We start from the raw sequence: 24528 nt of genomic DNA on the forward strand, positions 1-24528 counted from the left end.
AAGCACACCATAAAGGGATAACAAACGAACTATATCATTGCTGGAATAAAATCACGTATTTGTTCCAATTGACGTATTGTCCAGTAATAATTACGGGAGAACAACACATTTTGAATTCCAATTCCAATGGAGCAATATGTTATACGATAAAGGCTGGTACACATATTTTACAAAAGCATAAGAAGCTATACATTCAGTACGAAACTTTTTAACGATTTGAAGAGAGTTAACTATGTCTTTGTCATCCTCTAATAAAATTAAAAGTTTTGAGAAAAAAATATGGGTAAATCTGGCTATACAAGTCAGATATGGATAAGCGAAATGATTAATAAACTATAAAACGATGAAACAGTAACACACAGAGAAACGACCCAAACTTTAGATCTTGGGCGAGAGACAGACGACCTATTAGGAATACATAAAGGGCATTGTTTTCATTTTTCCACAGTTTAACAGGAGATTGGGATTTTAAACTTCCCGAACATTTTTGTAATGGTTATGGTGAGAAAAAAAGTGAAGAAAAGTGAATATCCAGAAAAAATCAACTGAATTTCTGAACACTATGGAGTGACAATGCACCGAACGTACATCAACATATACATTTTATTAAATTCATTTGCAAAATGTCGCAAACTATTTGGTTAAGCATTAGAAGAAAAATAAGCAAAACCATTTTAAATTCTGCTTTCATTATTCCACCCGCACTAATTCTAAAAGCTTGGACCTTGAATTGAAAACTTCATCATAGCTAACATTTACTAAGAAAACCTCATCTCCTACGTGGCCTTATTATTGGTGTCCATCTCCTTCTAAGCAACCATTTGGCCACCTAAAATTACGATGCATTTTCATTATTTATCTTTCGCCACTTTGAAATACTATATATACACTTTGAAATGCCAAAGTGAGAAACCACGAAATTTTGAAAACATTTTGGTCGAGTGCGGGGTTTTAATACAAATTTACCAAGAGAATATTACGAGAAAATTTTATTCTAGTGAAAACACATAAAAGAAATGCCTATTCCTTATATACAAAGAAATAACAGTTCATTTTATCTTCTTGGCAAGTCCACATTTGTATGGCGATAACTGCTTTGGTCCCTGGAATATATTTTACAAAGTTTTTAATCCAACAGCAAACCGAAAATCAACAAAATGAAACATTAGATTTGAAAATAAATCTAAATAAGGAACAAAAGTCTGTTTCCTTCTTATCCAATCTCCCTCTCATAAAAATGAATTAAATGCAGGACAGAATCAAAATGAAATGAAAGTAAAATTGTATATTAAGCACTTATTCTAAAATCACTTTATGTAAAAGAAAAATTCAGCGCTATATAACCCTTTATTTTAGTTTCCAAGTCACTTCGAGCTACTTGGTAATCTTTCATCAGCATGCCTGTTTTTACATGATCAATAGTGCCGAATCTATCTTTCTCCAGTTTTCAGCAAGGATTTAACCACATTAAAAAAAAATAAACATACTTTAAACAATCGTCATGACGTTTGTACTCTAGAATAGCATTTGGAGGTAGATTCAAAACCCGTCGCAAGGTATCACGAATACGGTTTGTTGTTGCCAAATTATCTGCTGTACGATTCCACAGTGAAACAATATCCTCCTAAAAATAAAACTACAAGTAAGCAAAAAACAGGTAGAGAAATGTAAATTATAAAAATGAAAATTTGATCAGCATTTCTTATCGTTTTCCATTAAAGAAATAGGAACCAAAATTTCAACCATAACTGTAAGCTAATCAGTACATTCGAAGTTCCGAATTCCGAATTAAAAAGCGACGCGACACGAAAGGCCGTCAGTCACAACGTCGTAAATTGATCGTCTGTGGATTTCGTGAAAGTCAAAATGTAGAAAATTGATGTAAAAAAAAAAAGATTCCCAAAACAACGGCAACTCTGTTGTAAAAAGTCTTTTATTTACAAGGAAATTAATTAGTAGAAGAAATTAATATTTTGTGATCATGAAGAAATAGGTACAACAAATCTTCTTTGAACGTAAAAGGGGAAATTGACCTGATTACGTATGGAGCATACAGCACCACAAATTTCCTCACCAACAAGGAACTGCTCACCAATCATTGCTAATATCAAATTTTCCCAAATTCTTGATGAAAAACCTTTTTTCAAACGTAAGATCCATTTACCACCCTGAATAAAAAAATGAAACTTTTTCCCTTGCGCTAAAAGCTACTAACAAATAAAAAATTCGCAGGGTAACTTTCAGTTGTCAACAACAAGAATTTTCGATCTATATTAAAATGTTTCAGAAGATGCCAAAATAATACCTTTCGATTTGCATTATCTTCCCAAACAGGTTTGATACCCTCTTTGAACATATGAAAATCTACTTTCTCAGTGACATCTGAAATTTGCATTTGCTGCAAGAGAGATCAGATCAATTCTTATGATTTCAAAAGTCCATTCACATTTTCGTGAAACAACGAAAATCTTAACTTTTAGGCAAAATTCAATTTGAAATATCCGGACTAAAAGGACTTCCTTCATTTTTTTTCCCCCAAAAGAAATAGTTTCAAGGATAACATCGAAAGGATAACATATAATGTTTAAAATAATGTCTAAAATCTCATCAAATGCAAAAAAAAGGAGGATGATTGGGTTAATTCGAATTTTTGGTATAACTGAGAATGGACGCCAAGACTTTGTTAAGATGAAACAACCAACCAGCGGGACGTTTCAAGAAACAATATGTATTCCAGAACTGTTCCACGGAATTGAACGAAGCCACTGGCTGTACATATAAAGCGTAATCTTCTGGATCAAATTTCCCTTGTGGACGTACAAAATAAGAAAACACATATGTGAATTCCAAGGGATGCTCACTGTCATTGCATGTACTCGGTTTCTAGAAAGACAACTGCAGAATTTGATCAGAGTTTACATTTGGCGCATAATCACATAATTATTAGCGAATGAAGATCAGAAATCGTAATCTGACAAATTCACTGCTGATGAGTAACCATTAAACTTCAACAGGAATCCTGCGAACTGAGTCCTTCCTGGTTAGCAGTCAAGGAAATATAATCAAACTCTACGTTTACGTCCGGAACTTACTAAGCCAGACCTAAAAATTTATAATAAAAGAATAATTAAAGGTCTACCACTAAAAGTACTAAATCTGATCTTGGTTGCTGTTGTAATTCTTTCGCTTCGAGCAAATTTCCATCACCAGATATTTTGGACTCTTCTTTAGCAAGTGATCCCAACATAAGGCAGATTAATTCACCGTAATAACCTGAAAAGCATTACGTTGAACAAACCGAACAGGAATGAGTTGCACAAGAAGTAACAGCCGAAATGCCAGTTTTACTTGAAAAGTAACCACTAAGTCGAATTCTAAAAAAAATAAAAAATAAAAAATGAAAACTGGATAAATCGAAATGTTATTCTTCTGTCCCTTGCTTTTCTCGATACAGAAGCACATTCATTTCTACTTCAACATTCGACCAATTAGATTAGGGTGCTATTGTTGTCATTTTCTGCAGACGACCGAATTTTATAGCCTCAGGTCTTCAATAATTGACTTGGCCAAGCGTAATGAATTAGGGATTAAAGACTTAGTCGCCGATCTCAGACTTCCGCTTTGGGATTTGTAGATGTATCTGAGCCTACTGTGCTTTTAACGGGCTCACATATTCGTCTCTTAAGATGAGTAAACGGCAATCTCAAATGTTATCCAGAATTCAGGAAAACCATTGCAAGTACTACCAGGTCGCTCCGGATACCCCCTCCCTCCCACGATGTCACACTCATGCGACACTACTACTGAGCCTCGCCTCGTTAAAAATTGTTGACACTTAATGAAAAAATAAGGACCTAAAGCGGAGAATGAAAAGTAGTTCTGTGACCATGCAGCATTTGTACTGTTTATTTGATTTGATGTAAATAGGCCGTACGATATCCATATTGGTTTTATGTTCGCCATCCATGTATACTGGCTTTATAAAGAGATGCCACATGCTGTACTGATGATTTCTAAACCTGAGAAGAGTTGAGACGGTTTTCTCCATGAAACAGTGGTTCCCATGAAATTTAGCTGTGACTGAATGTTTGCTACGACAATAACTTCAGAGATATTGGTTGCTATGATTTATTTAATGTTATATATTCACATTTAGTACACTTTCAAACATGGCAAAATTCAGAACACCGAAATGGGAGGTAAAGTAGAAGGAAAATCACAGCAGGTAACATTTTTTAGCATAATTGACAACACGAATGAGTCACAATCTATTTTATTCTTGAAATTTGAAACAATCTATCTGGGGAATTATTCCGAACACATGAACTTACTCATAAATTTGACTCTAGGAAGAATTAGTGAATTTTTCGATGTAACCAGAACGGCACAGCATTTCTGCATCCACAACATTGAAGAGTCGCTCTTTGATCGAATGGAATGTATATATGACAAGCTGTGACAATAAGAAACGATCAAAACCAATAACTGTACCTCCTAATCCGTCTTTCGCTAGCAGAATATCAAGAAAATTGAAAGTTTAACAAAGCAGAAGCACTCCCCAGATATTATAAGACAAAATTGGATTTAATCACGTTCAGTTTGTTTCACTGATTATATTTCAATTCAGATCAAATCTGCTAAGGACTAAAATCTACTGAAAAATGCCTGTTCAAGCCTCTACTGAGCATCTTTACAAAAACGGCGAGAAATCCTATCAGTTTAAAAATAATAAAGAATTAAAAGTAATAAGGAATTTAAAGAATAATAAAGAATTAAGAGTAAAAGTAATAAAAAATTCAAAAATAATAAAGAATTATGGAGATTGGAAAGTCAACAATGAATAAATAAACGAATCGAGCAAATAACCAAATAAACGTTATGTACAAACATTCATCTAGCACAGAATGAAGGTATCGAATATCTAAATTGGATTTGATAATGAATTTTCCGGAGTATTTATGGTACCCTATTATTCAAGCCTTTCTCTTTTTTGCTTTCTGCTTGTATTAAAGACAGATGTCTCATATACCATCAGCAGTATCACATACCCTTTGAAGGGAAATAATATTTGAAGAAGTGTACGGTCCATTATATTAAGAAGCCTTCTTCACATAGAGTGCGAGAGTAGAACAGCCATCATTAGAAAAGTGAAAGCTACTGTCAAAGACAGCCATTCCTTTCACAATAATAACAATACAAATTATTGGTTAACAAAGTTAATGGATTTCCATTGCATATACATGAGCAAATCAATCAATCGCTAATTTCAAACTGTAGTGACCATTGTTATTAGCAATTTGAAAATCACTAATCAACACATAAATAACAATTCTCCGAAAGAAAGCTGCTTCGAGATATGAGGATATGGAGTATCCTCATGCATCCCAAAAACGTCGCGGGAAAAGAGTGTTATTAATGTTCAATAAATGTCCCACTCTACTTTATCTTCCAAACTCAAAAATAATAAGCAAGAACTTCAATTTTGGGAAGACCAGTCAGGATGGGGAGAAAACGAGTTTTCGAGAACAACAGTGGAATGTTAGGATCAAATCAAGAGGAAATGCTAGTACGGTGCCGGGAGTTGTCCTAAAATTCTCCTCAGATATTCTTCCTCCTTTTTGGTCCTGCGAAATCAGCAGCGATGCAAAAATATCCTGAGATCCGTTTCACAGAAACAACTAATTGTGACAAATTTAACGTATTTAAGGAAAACAATAATATGATTCACAGAAACTTTAAAATTTGAAGGACTTTTAGTTTAATGGAACCTAGAATTTTTCAAACATATTAGCTACAATGAACTCGCCGGTCTGAAAGATTCCTGTATTCTAGTCGGCGCCTTTGACGAGCAGCTGACTGTGCCAAGCAGCAGCATGGACAAAAAGAAGAAATACATTGGCCAAATGCAGCACGAAATTCCTGATTTATGAATAGTGAAATGAGCAATTTTGAGGAAGGTCCACCGATCGCAAGCCATACAAAAACGAAATCCACTGTTGCTAGATCTGCTGGATTAAGCATCGACTGCGGGACGAAACGGACTGCGATAACGGGCAGCCAAGAGAGGATGAAAGCAAAGAGCACGAAAAAGGAAAGAGCAAAATTGTGATCCGTTTCCAGCAACAAACGTTGGTTGTCCTCAAGCTGCAATTACCTTTACATTTTCAGCATGAATTTATAATAAAAAAAAAATAAGGGGGAATAATACTTACACAATTTCATTGAGAAGTATACTGTAAACTAACGATATTCACATAACATTTGCACTACAACTGAAGTTCTTCAATGACAATTTCAGACAAAACTTGATTTGAACATATCATTGTAATGTGGTGATAGCAGTGGATATTCAAGTACTTTGATATCCCAGTTATGCTTAACAAAGGATGCTGGAAAAAATTTTAATACATTTTTTGTTAGGATGAATCATTTCTGAATGTCTGAGTGTCTCTGCAGAAAAACCTGCACCACTTCTATCTTCAAAATGAGGGTTGAAATAGCACCTATAAAAAAAGTATAGATATGGAGCTTTCAGGCTATGCTGAAACGAGAAATCAACCTTAGCATGAAAATTTTTCTAGTCACCGTTTTCCCATCAATCATGCTTGTAGTAAACAATAAAAATGGAATAATTTTTAAGTTCTAAACGATCAAATGGGCTTTCAATATTACAATATTCATTTAATTAGGACTGAAGGGAGGAAGAAATTTTAATTTAATAGTAGCTTTTTGAACGCTGATTTCTGGAAGTATTTTATCCGGCCATATTACATTAGAGAGTACATCGATTTTCTTTGCGTGGGATCCCTGGAAGAAACAAGAAAAAGCCACCAATAGATGTTAGACTACCAGTATACGATCACATTTTATTATTTTCAAATATTTGCATTACTAAGATGACATGACTGACAATGCTATCCAACCATGTGTTGGACAAATACTAATTGTATTCTTTAACAAGAATTCGCTCTTCCCAAAAAATGTGAGAAACGCTGAATGAAACAAAAAACTGACCGTATGTGAATTTCGCATAGCCCAGAAAATTGAACAATAAGTGAATAATATAGTGCATGTAGAAGGTACTAGGATGAGCGAGGCTAATGTTACACTATAAGCCGTCGTTGCTGACCAATCAAGCAGGCACAATTCTGCTGCACGATAATAGGAGACCTAGGAGACATTAAGTGTAAGATTTCAATGTATGAAGCATATGGATCGTACAAATTTTCGATATTTTAACTACAAGTTTCGGTTTATAAGGATCCTTCTTTTTCACCTTCGCACCTTATCCAATTCTATTTTTTATAGTCCCGAAACATATAATATACTAAAATGTGACATTAAGTGCAGTGCCTCGTTATCAAATGATAACTGATATCAACTATGGCAAAGATAGCTAAGAAATACAGAGAACGATCAGTCATAACACTGCAAAGGGTAGGAATTTTAAAACAATACCTTCATGCGAGCAACAATAATAGGCAAAGAAAAAAGTACGGTGCTACTCCACGTGAACGCAATCCAACATTTGCACCTCGTTATAGTCTGCTCCGCCTCGTACCTGGATAGAATAAAAGGCTAGACAATAAAGTGGAAAGAGTTAAGATACACCTCCAGTCACCGAATCATTTAGCGCTCAGGCATCTGGATAAATTCAAATTTAAGTTAATGTAAGTAAATCCAAGCAATAGATGTTTCGGTGTTTAGAAAAGGGAGAAGACGAAATTACGAGAAATCAGTATCTGCCTTTCTCCCATAAGTTTAAACAACAGTGTTTACATTTATTATTTATTGATTTTGCGAAACATAGATCACAAATAGGTTTAACAGTTTAACTTGCGAAGGAAAGTATGTAAAAGGAAAGTTCTAGTGATAAAGATACCAGAACTCTTTTCTTAAAATTCAGCTTTTGAAGAAAGAGTCCCTTGTATTTGAGTATTATCTTCAATAAGAAGGTAAATTGGATGGTATTACCCTGGTAAATTTGAAAGATAGAAATAAAACTTACCTTTGAGGTTTCATTAGAGCAGCATATCGGTCGATGCCAATCCATGCAAGGGTATAGGTAGTATTAGCAAACAGAACTATTTCTAAATATACTGAGCATTTACAAACCAACGAATTATCACCCATAAATTGCCAGTCTGGTGCCAAAGCACTGTACATGCTGGTAGGTATTATTGCCACTGAACATAGCAAATCGGCAGCCGACAAAGAAACCTGCAAAAACTGCTTAAATTTTAGCAATCTATGAAAATTAAAGTACAAGTGAGCCAATGTAAAAATGCTCCATCTTGCGGGCAATAACTTGTATCTATTAAATGGATTTTGGAAATAGCTTTATAATAGATTTGAATATTAACTGATGAGTGCATGTTATAAAGGGAAAAAGCAAAGAACGTATTGAATAGAACATCCCATTGTGTAAATAAAGCTTTCAAAAGGTGATGGGTACAAATAGAAGCGCACTTCTAAGGCGATAATAAATTTGCTTTTCTTTTTGAATAACCCTTCCTCATTCAAGCAACTAGCAGGCCACTCCTGAGCCTGGAATAGGCGTCTTGGAAAACCGCAATCTGAAATCCGGAAGTAGCAATTCAGTAAGAAAGAAGTGGTAATGCCAACGAACCATATAATAACCAATAACATCACGGAGTGCATCATTGCAGAGGGTTATCGTTATGGAAACAGCTGCTGAGAACATTAATAACAAGCCGACAGAAAGTATCACCGCTGCTCGTGCCAATGCTTCCGTTGTCAACGCTGACGGATCAACCACTGCCAGCATTTCACACCTTCATGTGATCACTTTTATTCACTTGTTTTGACTATATACATATATATATATATATATATATAGTAACCAACTTAATGCCAAACACACGATTCAGATTCAGATTCATTTTCAGATGCACTGCCATTTGGGATGGGGTGTAGCGCTAGGAAAAGAGGGAAGTTAGCTAGAATAGCCTGCATATCCTGCCATGTACGACGGGTCCATCAATTTGCAATATTCAAGGTATGAAGATGGTTGAAAAATGAAACAGTCTCAGGATGAATTTCCAATCAAAAAATATCGGAAAATATAAGGATTGTGTATATTTCCGTCTACTGCGAACCGTACCGCATTTACTTATGCGCTTTTAACCTACGTAGATGCTGAGAGCTGCGTGTAACTTGTAACCTTGCTCGCCTTACCATCTTGCATTTTCTGTAAATTGGGAAGGAAATATAAATATAGCAGTGCAAAGCGCAAAATTTGAAATTACCACCGTGCACGTTAAAGCAGGACAATTAAGTCAGTGCTATATGGCTGTCTGCACTAATAGAATCATGGACTGTTAAAGTTTAGTTTTGTCAGGTTGTGATTTCGCACTTATTCCAGAGCAAGCACGAAATGTCACACCATTTAGAGGACATGCCATAATACTCATCGCCAAGGATATGACCATTAAATTTATGTAGAAAAAGGAAAGAGGAGACAATATAGAAAATAGTGGTTTTGGAAAAATTAATACACATAATTGAAATTATCAGGAGAACAATATTACATCGAACTGCCTCGAACTAACTTAATCACTCTAGGGTCATATAAATCATTTATAATATTCAATAAGTAGGTGACCTGAACTACAAGCATAACATCAGGACAGAATTAATTTTCTTCGCTTTTACAATACTTTTTTCTAACCGTTATTTAGAAACAAACATGGTGAAATGAACATGCGATTTAGAAATCAAACATTAAAAAACCAATCATTTCATGTAACAAATCGATGGGATTAAAATGCACATAACATAACTGTTGAGACTAAGGTTCAATTTTTCATCAGAATAACCTTCATTGCTCCTTTCATCAGGCAGTCATCTTGTTGGCTTGATTTGAGATTAAAATTAAAAAAAAAAGAAAAACTCTTGAAAAATTGATGAAAATTGAGCCCTTGCCAGCAATAATGGAAACTCAGACTTTGGCTTCCCAACAAGTTACATATAGAAAAATCAATTTATTGTTGCCAGAAGCTTTACCGTAAAGTTGTTGTCAACACATTATCACATCTACACAAACATAACGTCATAAATAATTCATTAATGCATATTTTCGAGAAGCTTTTGTTGTTATCACGATGAAAGACTTATTTCCGTCAAGGCAGTAATGATTTGTGACAGTTCAAGAAAGAACTTAACTGCTTCGCTAAATTCATTTCTTGAATAGTTCATACAAATTCACTTTGTAACGTTACGCTCTTTCCTCGAATTTAACATTATTCCACGACTTAACCTCCTACTGGATCTGCTATTATTATGAGATCACTTTTATCAATCAAAAATATGACGTGACAGTAGTCAAGCAAGGTATTGCTCAGAAACTGGCATAGTAAGTATCACTGAGAGATTGTTACAATGATCGCCATGTTTCTTAGGACTCTGTTACTGTATAACAGAAATTGAATAAAACAGGAGATAAGAAATACAGTATCTTCAGGATAGAAATGCGTAAAATGAAATAAACACATATTATCAACACTAAGCATTGATGAGTTAAACATTTGAAAGCATTTATTGGACCGTGAGCACCATTCCATAACAATTCTCATTTATAATCCATTTCAGGAGGTAAAAAACAAACTTTGATTTGTATTGCTTGCATTCTTGTAACCTTCAACTCTCAGGAAGAATTTCAATTGGAAGCCAATCTTATCAGATATGTACTTCAAAATCCAGAAGGATGGCCATTACAAAGGGGAGAATCAAACAGAAATAAATATCAAAGGGATGATGCATTTTTTTGTATAACTTGGTGAGTTTTTAGAAATGTGCCATGATGAAGCTTAGCTACCAACGCCTGTGTTCTTCCAAACTTAAGATTTGTAATTTCCGGCATGAACTGAATACAAAGTTCATGGATGAGTAAGTGAGTGAATATGAAGAAAGAAAAGACAAACATGCATGGAGACCAGACTTAGGAAATATCTTTCTAGCCTCTAAGTACCAAAGCGGCCAAAGTGCGGTGGAAAGAGAGAAAGTCGTTGCTGGCTTTGTTCATTATAAAATTATTATCAGTATTGTCAGATGCTAATATTTCCACTACTATTAGGATTACTGTACATACTACAGGTTTTAGAATCGGAATTTCCGATCAGAGCCGGGATCCTAGTAAAGAGAAATAATTTTCGAGCAAGTAAAGAAACACTCTAAATATTGCTTGCTTTCTTTACAATTCACTTGAAGTTATGGTACCACTGTTTAGATCCTAAATTTGAACTACGAAGGTAAATCCTCTTTGCTTACCATCTTACTTCTCTAATTCTAAAACCAAGACTTTACCCGCTTCGATAAATCATACTGGCAGATGAATTGATGAGAAAACATGTAGAAAACATGTCTTTCGTTAATGAAATAAATAAATTAGCAAAGAAACTGAAATTGACAGTCATTGGTACAAATAAAAACGTAAAGATATTGAATTGCAATACTTGTGAGTAACCTGCGAGTTGTCACAGTAAATCATTGAAGGCCTTGAAAATTATCGCTATATGAGTGAGAAAAATAAAAAGCTATAATTTGATTTGCCTAAATCTTTAACCCTTTCAATCAAACAAACACAACAGGCTAATATCCGCATGTATTTTACAAATCCTTTAGGAATAAATAGGCTAAGTAAGAATACTTTCATATCTAGTTAGTTTTACGCCATAACCTTGCTAGCATCACTTTAGGAATTGATTTTAACTCCAATTCCAGAATTTTTGAGAAATGTTTTTTTCTGTCTTTCTGAATTTCCTTCAGCAGAAATTTTCATACAAGATGAATGCAAAGCTACAGATGCTTATCTCAACAAAAATATTGTCTTTCAAGTAGTTTTTTAAGCTAATCTTACATTTTATTTTTGGCTTTACAGATGCAAACAATTTCTGTAATTTAACCCTAAAGAATCAGAAATTGTATGATATGGAAATCTTAGTCTAGTCATCAAGTGAGGTGGAATAATCTAAACTGAAAGGTGCCCACAAGTCTTCTGCTTGGGAGATTTTTAGACGAGCATTATCATCTGATGGCTCTGACTGCATTACGAGTCTGCTTGATAATTATTCATCATTCAAGGGATTTATCTGTGCTGTCCTAAAAATTTCATCCGTTGAAGAAATGATAAGAGGAAAGGTAGCTTAGGTCCCTCTCCACTTTATTAAGTCTCACACTTAAAGGGAAAGCTCCTAATATACTGATGTATAACTGAACAAAAATACCTTTTTTTTTTTGAAAACAAAAATAACTGAAGAGAAAATTTTAGGTAGTCCTTTTTTGCAGAGAAATAGTTATTATGCAGGGAAAAGCTCAAAACATATTAGAAAACTGTAAGCGATGAGTGTAATTGTAAATGACAGTGTAGTGACAACGATGGTGATGATGATGTTGACAATGATGACAGTGGTTGATTGAGAGCTATACATCCTGCAAAAATACTGCAACAGTGCAATTTTTGAATTTCATGATATACTGTTTTTAAGTCGTTGTCCAATGATCCGAGCTGATGCGTTATACGAACAGTTAATGTAACGCTGCTTCGATGCTGATACTGAAGTAATCAAGAAGAGAAAAATCGGAGACTGTTATTATTGGAGTGGTAGCACTCTGGTGTAGTACATCGCTCAGGCTGTATAATAGAACAGAATTGTTGAATGAAGTGCTGTATATGGGTATATTAAGGCTTTAACTAGTAAAAGACTTCTAAGCACAGGAGTAGGGAAAAAAAACCTGAAGAAACTCGAACCAGCAAATCAGAAGATAAAATTTTCTAAACATAAGTTAGACCATTCTATTCAAGCCTATACTCTCCTACCGCCGATTGGCGTAGCTGGTGATGTTCCTCCTCTTTGCAAATCAATAGGGTAGCCTAACTCTTTCACAGCAAGGCCAACATATAAGAAGTGATGCTAAGAGCCAACTCTTTTCATCTACTACAAGTAAAATTATTGATTCAAAAAAGAGGCAAGCAGCTAACCAGATGGCTAATGGAAAGGCATACCATTCAGGTACTCAGGCACATAGAAAATGCGCATGGATGTCTGCTGGTTTACACGGGAACAGTCACCGATTATTTTATGGAATCGGTATGTTATAAACTGTAAATTCGATGACTTACAGATATGGAATGTATTAATCACAGTAGGTGACTTCCGAGCCTGAAGAGTGGGTGCCAAATGGAAGACTGAAGCAAAAGGAGTACAATTCGCAATGTGACGTGTACATATACCGGAGTTAACGGACGGAGTCACAACGCTTCATGATTCATAACATTTTCACTCGTATCTCCGGTGACAAGATGCATTGCTCGAACATATCTGCTGTTGCTGTTTAAATACTTCGTCAATCATTCTTACGTGCCCCATTCCTTACATCAACCATAAAAACAGCATAATTACGTAATCATCAACCATAATTACGATAATCAGTACTATATTTTCAAAGAATAAGCTTTTATACTATTTTTTCAATCAGCTTTCCATGCAATTCATATAGAATCCAAAACGGTTTTAACAAAAATGAACTTCATCTTTCTTCCAACAATCAAAGCTCCTGTAAATGAACAACTTACAAGAAGCAATTAAAAGTTTTGCACCGTGAAATGCAATAATTTTAGTACTGCAAAAAATACAAGAGAACTGCTCAACAAAATGTTGTTAGACCTCTCCAGAAGGAATAATATCCATGATCATATACAGTTGTGCATTAGATGTAAAAAGCTTATCAACCCTACCAAAGCAATACCCATCAAATCCTCAAACTTGCAAATGTTAATCTTCACCATTCCACTGTTACAAGAGTAGCATTTTTGTAGCGATCTGATATCTTGTCAAGATTCCTATCGCCATGTTGGTAATTATGGAACCCCCTGTATAATGTACAATCTTTGCAATTGTTTTATTCATATCTAGAAATCCTACATAAATTGCAACTTTCAAAAATTGATTTACTGACTGATCTAGTTAGCGATGATAGTTTAACAGTATGCGCTAGTCGATACAAGGCGGCATTACTTCAATAGATCAGTAATCACAAAATACGGAGTTCTGCTATACTAGATTATATTTTTTTCCTTTTTGAACTGTTTTACTGTAGTTAAATGACCTGCAGACTTGTAATGATTGTACTTACGACTGTGACAATAATCGCAGTATATAAATTTATTTCAAGTGTAAACGCTCTAATTTACAAGCAACTGACATAATTTTTTCAATTTCTTCAATTAATCTGCTTAGCATTGCACAATCCATCAAGAAAATTTTCTCATCCTCCACGGAAGTAGAAGTCTCAACAGCAATACCGGTTGTCCAGTCATCACCACCATCTCCATTGCCAACACGAAGCCAAAATTGAAGCATTACATCCGGTGCATTCAACAAAACCATCCGCCCAATCTGTACATTTTATGACCCTTTTTTAACATGCAAATTACAAGCATTAATATTTTGAATTTTTTCATAAACTATTTTGAAAAAAAGTGGAGTAATGCCTACAGGCTCAACGTCCATGACGATAGCCAACATTTAACTGCCAACCATGCGAAATGAACCCATGGAATTCATGAGCGATCAATGAGAAAATACTTCACGACTTCAGAAAAAAACTTCATACGGTCTCCTAACAGTGACAGAGAAGCTCTATTTTACTATATATTCGGAACATTTATTAATAATCGCTTGAAGAATTCCTAATTATTAGTCTTGGTCACAGTTCTTATGGCTCATCTCTATACACTGTTCGCTTCTGTGATCAGTTCGTATCGTTTAGAAGCGGAATAAGGAAGTCTTAAAAAGTAATAAAAAGGCTTAAAGAAAAATAATAGCAAAGATTTAGTTAAAAAAAAATTAAAATGTTCAGAAAAATTAAATGTTCAAATTAAATGTTAAATGTTCAAATAATAGTGACAATTAACCCGATCAACTTTCCTGTCAAGCTAAACAAACCTCGGACAAAATCCTACCCATATTTGGCCTTTTCTTTTCCGATTTTCAATCTCGATGCACCTACTAAATATAATGTGAGAAGAAAATATTTATTTCTGCTATTGCTTCACAAAATGTGTACCAGTGGACTTTTGTTCCAAAGATACTCATTGAAAAAAAGTATTTCCCATCTTCTTATGGAAATCAAGATTTAATTTCTATTCCTATCACGAAGTCAAGAAGTACCATAAACAAAGAACTTTTCCTAGTTTTTTGCATTAAACTAGATTTCTGTTGGCTGGAATAATTCTATAACTGCATTTTTGAATGTAATGTTGGTATATTATAAGGAGAGAAAAAATGAAGTGATGTTGGAAAATTAGTGATTATGTTTACTTAACCACTGACAAAACAAAAATTCATCGCTAGAAGCTAAACCTAGGGAAATCAAATCTCAAGCCGTATAAATCTGTCAGTCGTAAACAGAATTTCGCTAAAAGATTTGTAGGAATGAATTAAGCAGTTGAATAAAAATAGTTGGAAGACGAAATACTTCAAACATAAAGGATGGATGACGGTATGCGAAATTAATTTATACCGAATTAGTACGGTACACCAAATTAATTTCCGATAGCTCATGATGAAGTTTCTTCTTTCGGCTTTAGCTAGTGTTCAAAAGCATATGAATGTCGTCATTTCCAATGCATGTTTACTCTTTCTTTTAGTTTTTAAATCAGTTAAACTGCCACCGTTCCTTCATTTGGTTGAGCTTCCTTCTCAAATTTCTTGATAAAACGACTTTGTGCAAAATGCGGAAGAAGCATGACATAACTAGAACTGCATCGAGTTCTAGTAATGTCATAATATTGTTATCACACAACCAGTATTTTCAGATGATGGCACAGCACGAAAGCATTCTGTCCAGATAGATGAGAATTTTACATTAATAATAACCATCGTAAAACACTTTCTAGATTATCAACTTTTCTTATTAACTCCTTAAATGAAAAACTATTAACTTCCCAAATGAAGAAGATACTTGTGTACGAACTATGATTACACATGATCTAAATGCAAGTTGAACAGACATGATTAAAATATGAAGCCATTTATGTAGAAAGGTAATAAATCCTAATATAGTTCAAGGAAAGGAAAATATAATATTTAAAAAAGTGGAGATCGATATATAAAATCAATGCATACATATGAAGCATGAAAATGGGTATGCAGTACTTGGTAATGAGTTGAATGGTACCAGATAAGGAGGAAATGATTTTGAGGAAAGTGAATTATTGTCCTTTTCTGACATATAATTTTGGATTTTCAACTCACCGTAGCTTTTTTATGAAAAATTGCAACAGAGGTTACTTGTTCGTACTTCGTTTTATAAAAAAGATGAGTATATCTTGGGCAATAATTGCTCAAGAGATACTCAACGCTACATTAGCACTCATACTTCTTGAAAACATCAGAAGAAAGACCTCACAATTCACATATTTCACTGAAATGGACAAGAGTGGGCTGGAAGAGGTAAGATCCTTAGAAATTCAGTTCGGTTGGCATGCCGCTAATGAAATAATAATGTAGAGTGCAATTACTTGATCTACGTGATGTTTTGATGATGGTGACTACCCTTATAGTAAGCATAGAAAAACTGATGCGCGCTATAGCATTCTGAAATATGAATGGGAGAGTGCACAGATTATATTGTATCTTATAGCACAGTAAATAAAATCGTTGATGTCCTTCTTATAACAGTTACTTTAGATAGCGATTTTTCCTTCAAATGCAAGATAAACACAAAACAAACCGGAATTTCAAAGAAGTTTACTTATTATCTATTTATACTCTACAGCTCCATTCTAAATACTTTAACATCCTGTCCCTTTTATACCAATCAAATTAAAGTGTTAACAGTATACTCCCAAACTTATCAAACTAATCGAGCCTTTGCAAAGATACAACTCAAGCAAGACACACATTTTTGAAACCGGTGCGCCTGGTAATAAAAACTAGAATCCTCCAGTGAGAACTCACAATATTATGATGGAATAAAATTAGCAAACATAACGGAACTACTTCCATTTCGTTAACTAACAGTATGTAGCAGTAGTTCTTTGACAGTTTTTAGTACTAGTCAAGAGGAAAATGCACTTTTAACGAAAACAAAGGCAAATATCATATCTGAATCTAAAAACTGAAAACACAGAAAAACTATACAGGTATGATATTCATGACTTAGTAAAATTTTGTACTGAACTAGCTTCTCAGTGCTTTCGTGGAAGTTATGCACCATATTCCCCAATTCCAAATATGCTTCTACCTATCTTTTTTTTGCATTAACAGCAAATTTTATTCAAATCCTATGTCTAGATAGCCAAAAACCACTTCACAATTGAATGAATATCGCTGTTGAGAAATAAATGCAGTCCAGTACAATAATCATTTTAAGGGATAGATTCAATCTTTTAAACAGATGCTGGAAATGTCACAGAAACTTTTAAAGATCTCAAAAATTTTTAACTGGCCTTAGTAATTTGAAATTTGCCACTGGTACTTTTGTACCACTAAATATAATTAAGAGCAGAATTAACAATATAATGCTTCATGTAACAAACTACAGATTGTTTATGTTTCTTTGGGGAGCAAGTTTCTTCAGAAGTTATTTAAATGCTAAAAGTGACTAAATGGAAGACGAAAATGAGTGAAATTACGTCCTTATGATATTTGGTAATACTTCCTGGTTCTACCAACTTTACTGGTAGTGCAATAACATTACAACTTACTGTAATCTGGAAGCGGCATTGAAGAGATCGAAATGGCGGATATTTAGATACAGCATTCATTATGCCAGGTTTGTAAGATTGTTCAGTATTTATAAAATCGGTGACTGCTTTGATGAACTCATCATTGAAAGAATCCCGTGATAAAATGTCCTTGAAACTAGATTCGGCGAGCTAAAGACAAAAGTCCTGCGATTGATTGACAAAACATTTTAGCTAATATTTTCATTAGCACCACATTTTAATTAAAATAAAACCATCATTACTATCAACTAAGGCCTGCTGAATTTGCAAAAAAGAGGGCAAGATGTTTAACCTTTTCTAACAAGTAAAGATCTTCTGTCCAATGTGCTATCCTGCTATCCTGCGGCTGAAAACGAGCATTTATTTTGTTTTTAGCGTAAAAATTGAATTTCATTACATTTGATGTAGAGATGTCACATGGTAATTACTAACCTTATTATTACTTACATAATTACGCAGTTGTATGAGAGAACTGAAACAGCGCCAGATGTCAGTTGAAGGTATATCAACATGAGCTGAAATTCATGACGTGAATATTAATAAAAGATATAACTGTCACTGAGAAAACTACGAATCTTCCAATGGGAACTTACAAAAGTATGATGGAATTAAATCAATAAACCTGACGGAACCGAATATGCTAATTAACAATAAAAAGTTATTCGAAATAGTTTTAATTCAATATTTTTGGCATAAAAACTGAATCCCATTACATTTGGTGTAGAGGCGTTACACGGCACCTACTAACCTTGTTATTACGTACATATTACTTTAGAGAATTGAATACGAAAATATGAAGTGCCAAAGTCACCAGAAAACATAATTTAAAGTAATCTATAATATTTTAAAAACAAAAAGAAGCCCCTTCCATACTGAAATAAAAAGTCAGGTTTCACGTGCGTATCACTTCACACCATTCCAGGAAGCAGCAGCAGTTTTTTGATATGTTTTAATAAAATATTCATTCTATGAATATTTTAAAACGGCGAATGTCTAAAAGCTGGAATTTGTCATTAGAGTTCTAACTAAAAAGCACACATTTCATAATGTCGAAGATACAGTATTTGCCATACTAGACAGAAAGACGTTGCTACTGAGATGTTGTTTTCGTGCTGAAAACTCTTACATCACAACAAGAACGTCTTAATCATCCCTGATTCGTGAAAGAATTACAGCACCTGCGAGGGAATCAACGTAACCGGTAAGTAGTCGCTTTTTGTCGAATGATTCAATTTCTTTGATTATAGCATCACATACTGCAATGTAATGGTGCAAAAATAAATTATGGTGATTTTAACATACTAAGAAATCACTTTGCAATCTAAAGTATTTACCTTTATTTTTTATTCGTAATGTCAGCTTTTATACTGCCTAATGACAAGACAGTCTATCACACAACAAGACATCCAACAGTTAATATTGAAAGAAAGATCTTGGAGGCTACTGTTGAGTCTTGATACAGTCGTCTGTTACGACCATTGATTTGATTTCTGCACTACGAAGGTTGTCATTCCACCAAATGGATGATAATTTAATCAGCATTATCAATCAATCAGTACCGTCTATGCTTCAGTGCTACACCAAAAATGACACTCACCCCGAGCTGGCTCTTCAGTATGGAGCAATACGCGCAATGGAAATACAAGGCTATCCAAGTATCTCTCGAGTTCGCTCCCTCCCGACATCCGTAACCATCCGTGCAGATCTTACGCAAAGTGATCATCCTTATTGTCTAGGCGGGACTCTATGAAAAAAATATCCCACCGATATATTTTCTTAGAATGAAAGGAAACATTATTTATCGTTTTTCTCTATTGATGAGTTGAATTTCTCTTCTTCTACGTGTTAATGAAGTAGTGTAGTAAAGTCGCGGAAGTTAACCCCATATTTCATTTACATGCATCTTAGCCTTACCCTTCCAGCACTGCTTACGTGGTGAACGAAGTTTATTACCGAAGTAATTTGTTTGAACGAGTGAATGACAACGATTATTTCATTCTTTAGATATGGAGGAGTTAAAGTGGATTTCTAAAATTCTTAGGAAATCTATCATAGATGTTCATTTCCTTAACAAATAATATCAATAACTGAATAAAAAGCAACACCGGTGACGGATTACATTCGTTTACAGATAACGACATACTCAAATAACTAAATAAATCATTACATCAGGGAAAATAATAATAGCAATAGGAATGGAGCGCTTAAAGCGATATTGCCAGCCTTTTGTTCTGCTGTTTATAATTCATCGTGCTTGATTAATTTAAGAAGTTCGATATCGAAGTACAAGTCAGCTTTACCAGGTATCGATGGCTTCCGACCTTCTGTACCATACCCTTAAAAGAAATGTAGAAGTGTAAAAAGAAGGTTACTGCTCTCAAAGCAAATTCAGAACCTGGTTAAAATAATAAAGTAAGATGCCAACCTAATTCCCATGGAATGACCACTTTTCGTCTCTCTCCTTCGCACATACCATTCATTGCTCGATCCATACCTTCGATCACCTATAAGTATAATCTACGATTATGCAAGTCCATTTCATGAAATCGTAAAATTTAATGCTTTCTGTGCTTCAAATATCATATTTTTTGCTGAATAGTTAGCAAGTCTTATGCTAACCTTAATGAAAAAGTTGTTAAATATACTTTTACCTAAAACCAGAAAAAGAAATGTTTACAAAAAATTTGCAACAAAAAATACTTCTCCTTTCCCAAGTTTGAAGATGAATGGCGCATTCCGGCTGAAGCTGGAATCGACAAATGTTCCGTCGAAATGCTCTAAGTAAAGCGTATAGTGTTGATGAATCGTATCACCTTTCTCGGCCTTACGACATTCCTTCTCATCAATTTTGTGTGTCACCTTTAAACACTATTAATTTTAAGATTTCCTTGGTGGAAAACGTTACCTACCGTTAGCAGCGTGACTGCTTTTATGGAGACTAAGCCTTCCTTCATATTTTAGCACTCATTCTGCGGAAATGGAAGGATTTTTTTTTTTGCAGTGAAGTATGGCTTTTTCTAAATTTGAAGTCGAATGATATACTGAAGTTAGCAAATATGCTAGAAAGAAGGAACTAAGTACTGTCATCGGTAAAAGGAAATGCAGTCGATACTAGCAGCTTGAGAACATTGCAATTAATTTCATTTAAAAAACATGATTATAGTTCTAGGTCGCAGGAAATTACTACAGCATTAATTTTGCAACACTTTAACTTTACTATCAATTTAACCCATACCTCAATTTTCAAACCATCGTCATCGGTCCACGAATCACCGGGTACTGGTCTAAATAGATCCACAAGCTGTACTGTGTAGTACAGTGTTTGTCCACCTTTTATATTATCTCTGTCGCGACCATCATCACCAAAACCCAAATGTGCTGGGATTACTACTTTCCTCTTTTCACCGATGCACATACCGGTCATAGCACGATCCATGCCACTGATAACTTGGTTTTTACCAAGTGTAAATATGTATCTGAAAAATACTGAGATCTAAACAACTTGATAAAAGACCGACTTAGAAGCTTAAAATATCAGAAGTACATTTAGACAGAAACAATTTGTCATATATTTTGGTTGACTTATGGATATTGGACAACTCAATCAGACTAGAGGAAGACTTTCCTCTAGTTTGATTTATAAGTAAACAGAGCTTCCAATTCAAGAACAAATAAAGATTCTTCACTTTTAAAATTTTAAATCAACCCTAATTGGCTCAATTTTTTTCAATTAATCCTAATTTACTCAAACCATTTAAGCAGGCCCACTTTCCGCAAGTAAACCTATTTTTCGATTTCCAAATAGTTAAAATCTTTGATTCTAATTTTTTCGATTTCTTGGATATAAAATTTTGCATCCCCGGTGAATTAACACTTCTCAGATGACCTTACGGTTTCTTGCCGAAATTGGATCCTATTGTTTGTCCTTCTCTGTCGGATAATTTGTAGAACTGTTCAACGATATCACCCGGTTGGCTTTTCATCTTACATTTTTCTGGCTTGACTGGCTTTATTATCTTAATCTGAAAATCATCCCTTTAAGATATAATTCATCTAAAGTGATGCAATGCAGAAAACTGGAAATGCAGAATAAAAGTGAAGTGACATACCTCCAGACCATCATCTTCCTTCCAACTGAGTTTCTCTTCGTCCTCACTGAATACAGATGCAAAGCATATTATTGTTGCGCCCACAACGAGTGCCAGTTTATTACAATACATAGCTCAGAAATAATTAAAACTGAAATTTCGGTAACACAATGGTAGGACAGGGGAGATAAGATTTTCTGGAAAATTATGAAACTTTAAATTAATTCAAATTCAGTACGAATGATAAATGCGAAAAAGATCGCTCAAACTTAACTTTTACAGCATATCACTGCAATGTTCAACAAATTAAAATCAACAAATCAAAATTAAAAGTCCAACAAATTTGTAATTAAAAGGAAAACTTGAAGAGCCAATTTTTTCTCTAAAAAATCTGAGCAACAAAATATTTTTTACTTGAGCTAACAAAAATACAACTTATGGGATATTATTCTAGGGTTCAACTAACTTAGCTAAACTGAATGGGTTCAAATCAGCAGCTAATAATTAAACATTTAAAGTTATTCAAATCGAATCAAATTAGAAGTTACTAAATCGTAATTAATAAGAAACTACCCTTCCATTAGTATAAATACTGAAAAAATTCTCCCAAAACCTTTCAATCATCCCATTGTATGCTAGAGTTTATAGGCTCTTATCTTTTTTGAGCTTATCACTTCCATCTTTGTTGAAAATGAGAAGTATGAGTCAGAAGATGGAAAATAAAATATGGCAGTGACAAACGCGCTCGGAAGACAATCTTCTGAAAGTTGTAAAACAATCTAAAAAAGGGAAATAAAGCTACTTCTGTTAAGAAATCTGAGCGTTGATGATGACAACCAGTAAAGGCATGGTAAAAGGAAAAGAGGGAATAAAGAGAGAAAGAAATGGCCGATATTTAAACCGGTTAAAAGAAGGAAGATAAGAAAAGCAATTGTAATACGCTCCACGGGTACCGCGCATCTTAGCATCCAACGTGGACATTGATAGTATTTCGATTATCCATTTCCATTCATTCAGTTTAATGCTTTCCACTTTGTACAGCATCGAACTGAACAATTTAGAAACTCCTCTGACAAATGTGCTGAGATGGCAGATGGAGAAAAAGAGGGAGAGAGGAAGGACGTTCCGGTTTTAGAAAGAGACAAAGAGAGAGGGAAAAGAAGACTTTATGATTTTACGAGATAGGTAGGAAAGATTTGTGAAACTGTTGTGAACAGGCGGCTGTCGTCGGTGATACATATAGCGTCCTCAGTACTGGCAAGAGGATATGTAAGTGTGATTAATCTGCGGTACATCCGGATGATAGAGTTCTCGATGATATATGAAGGCTTCTTGAAGAATTAAGACTTCGATATCTTTTGTTGCAGTTTTAAAAGCCGTCGAGATAAGCCTTGACTTCAGAACTCTCCCTTATTATAATTGAAGAAGTAGTTATCTGATTTATAAAATTTATGGAGAATGCAACTTTTAACATGTTCATCCTTCAGAAGCTTAGTGTTGATCAAAATTCTAAATGATAAAAACTTCCTCCTCTGAACGACTCAAACGACAAAATATCGCATCAAAGTTATTGATAATCAAAAGATAAGAAGCATAAGGTCACTGTTTGAATTACTCCAGATAATTCATTTTCCACGAAAATTCTCCATTCTGGCAGTTTTTTTTTTTTTTATCATGTTTGTCTCTTCTTTGAGAGAACCAGCTCGCAGTACAATTTGATACTATGAAATTGCGTTATGTAAAAAATTTCTTGGAAATTTCAGGTTCTCTCGTTTATATGTTTTACTGACTGAAACTTTGATCAGTTCTGATTAGCGATTACTTTGAATTTGTTTTTGATCAGTGCCACCCTTAACAACTCAAAATAAATTAACATCGTCTCTGTGTAGTAATAAGTTACCATTCCTATTCTTCTGGCAAAACTATGCCCATTTCAACGAACTTCCCCTCAATGTTATGTAAAATATCAACATAGAAATGCTACAAATGCATTATCATTATCATTATAGTTTGCATTACCATTATAACATTACTATAATTATCATTATTATTAGAGGAAGTTAAGCGGCCCACCAAATGCAGTGAGGCAAGGTTTAGCAATCTCGCTGCTCGGTACTTGAGAGCAGAGAAGTATTCTTAAGTAATTAGTATTCCTTAGTCTGTACCCCGTTCCTCACCCTGAGGATCGATAGCATAACGGTTTCACGTTAAATGATTCCAGTTTGGAATCTCTCCGTTGGCAATAATTTCATTACCATATTGACGAGGAAGTGTTGTCATTGTTTGATTATTATTATTGTTTTGATTATTATTATTATTATTATTATTATTATTATTATTATTACTATTATTATTATTGTTATTATTATTATTATTAATCATTAATTATTATTATCACTCATACAGGCCCTTTATATTAATTAAATTAGCAAAGTTTTTTTCCTCCCTTTTCTTTAATTCATTCAATTAATTTCATTCAATTTTAAATAATTAAATTAAGCTATCTTTTTTTTCCTTTCAATTTACTTAAATCTTTTTCTTTTTTTAGTTTCAAACAATTTAATTAAGTGCAATTTTTTTTAAATTTCTATTAATATATTTCTCATATATTTGATAGTTACAATAAACTGTTTTAGAATGTTATCTTTTATTTATACATCCATTAAGCATTAGCATATATATATGTTT

The 24528-nt window shown here is 34.1% G+C and overlaps 5 protein-coding genes across 6 annotated transcripts; all 5 read right to left on the reverse strand.

Moving 5' to 3' along the window:
* Window positions 1-936: 936 nt before the first annotated feature.
* On the reverse strand, window positions 937-3791 carry LOAG_04336 (eukaryotic translation initiation factor 4E type 3; the record flags this gene model as incomplete). Its single annotated transcript, XM_003139873.2, has 7 exons — window positions 937-1103; window positions 1488-1624; window positions 2034-2168; window positions 2306-2382; window positions 2703-2883; window positions 3140-3273; window positions 3764-3791. 7 exons carry the CDS (start codon window positions 3789-3791, stop codon window positions 1055-1057), a joined length of 741 nt encoding a protein of 246 aa, XP_003139921.1. The 3' UTR covers window positions 937-1054.
* Window positions 3792-5787: 1996 nt separating this feature from the next.
* On the reverse strand, window positions 5788-8788 carry LOAG_04337 (melatonin receptor type 1A; the record flags this gene model as incomplete). The annotated part of the gene is made up of 5 exons (XM_003139874.1): window positions 5788-6144; window positions 7015-7170; window positions 7459-7561; window positions 8009-8220; window positions 8630-8788. 5 exons carry the CDS (start codon window positions 8786-8788, stop codon window positions 5788-5790), a joined length of 987 nt encoding a protein of 328 aa, XP_003139922.1.
* A 3555-nt stretch (window positions 8789-12343) lies between these two features.
* LOAG_04338 (hypothetical protein) lies at window positions 12344-13807 on the reverse strand (the record flags this gene model as incomplete). The annotated part of the gene is made up of 4 exons (XM_003139875.1): window positions 12344-12450; window positions 12497-12574; window positions 12839-12932; window positions 13757-13807. 4 exons carry the CDS (start codon window positions 13805-13807, stop codon window positions 12344-12346), a joined length of 330 nt encoding a protein of 109 aa, XP_003139923.1.
* Window positions 13808-14168: 361 nt separating this feature from the next.
* On the reverse strand, window positions 14169-19471 carry LOAG_17430. 2 transcript variants are annotated; one of them, XM_020450093.1, is made up of 6 exons: window positions 19350-19471; window positions 18931-19008; window positions 18185-18267; window positions 18045-18098; window positions 17732-17902; window positions 14169-14417 (listed from the first exon to the last, which is right to left on the reverse strand). In XM_020450093.1, the coding sequence occupies exons 1-6, from the start codon at window positions 19435-19437 to the stop codon at window positions 14184-14186; spliced, it is 708 nt and encodes a 235-aa protein (XP_020306285.1). In that variant the 5' UTR covers window positions 19438-19471; the 3' UTR covers window positions 14169-14183. The 2 variants fall into 2 exon arrangements, with proteins under 2 accessions (XP_020306285.1, XP_020306284.1); XM_020450094.1 differs by lacking the exon at window positions 18045-18098.
* A 374-nt stretch (window positions 19472-19845) lies between these two features.
* Window positions 19846-22043, reverse strand: LOAG_04341 (FKBP-type peptidyl-prolyl cis-trans isomerase-30). Its single transcript, XM_003139878.2, has 6 exons — window positions 21862-22043; window positions 21644-21774; window positions 20988-21228; window positions 20453-20611; window positions 20178-20256; window positions 19846-20088 (listed from the first exon to the last, which is right to left on the reverse strand). Exons 1-6 carry the CDS (start codon window positions 21970-21972, stop codon window positions 19991-19993), a joined length of 819 nt encoding a protein of 272 aa, XP_003139926.1. The 5' UTR covers window positions 21973-22043; the 3' UTR covers window positions 19846-19990.
* Between the last annotated feature and the right edge of the window lie 2485 nt (window positions 22044-24528).

The sequence above is a fragment of the Loa loa genome (assembly GCF_000183805.2).
Source record: "Loa loa unplaced genomic scaffold supercont3.74, whole genome shotgun sequence".
Taxonomy (NCBI): domain Eukaryota; kingdom Metazoa; phylum Nematoda; class Chromadorea; order Rhabditida; family Onchocercidae; genus Loa; species Loa loa.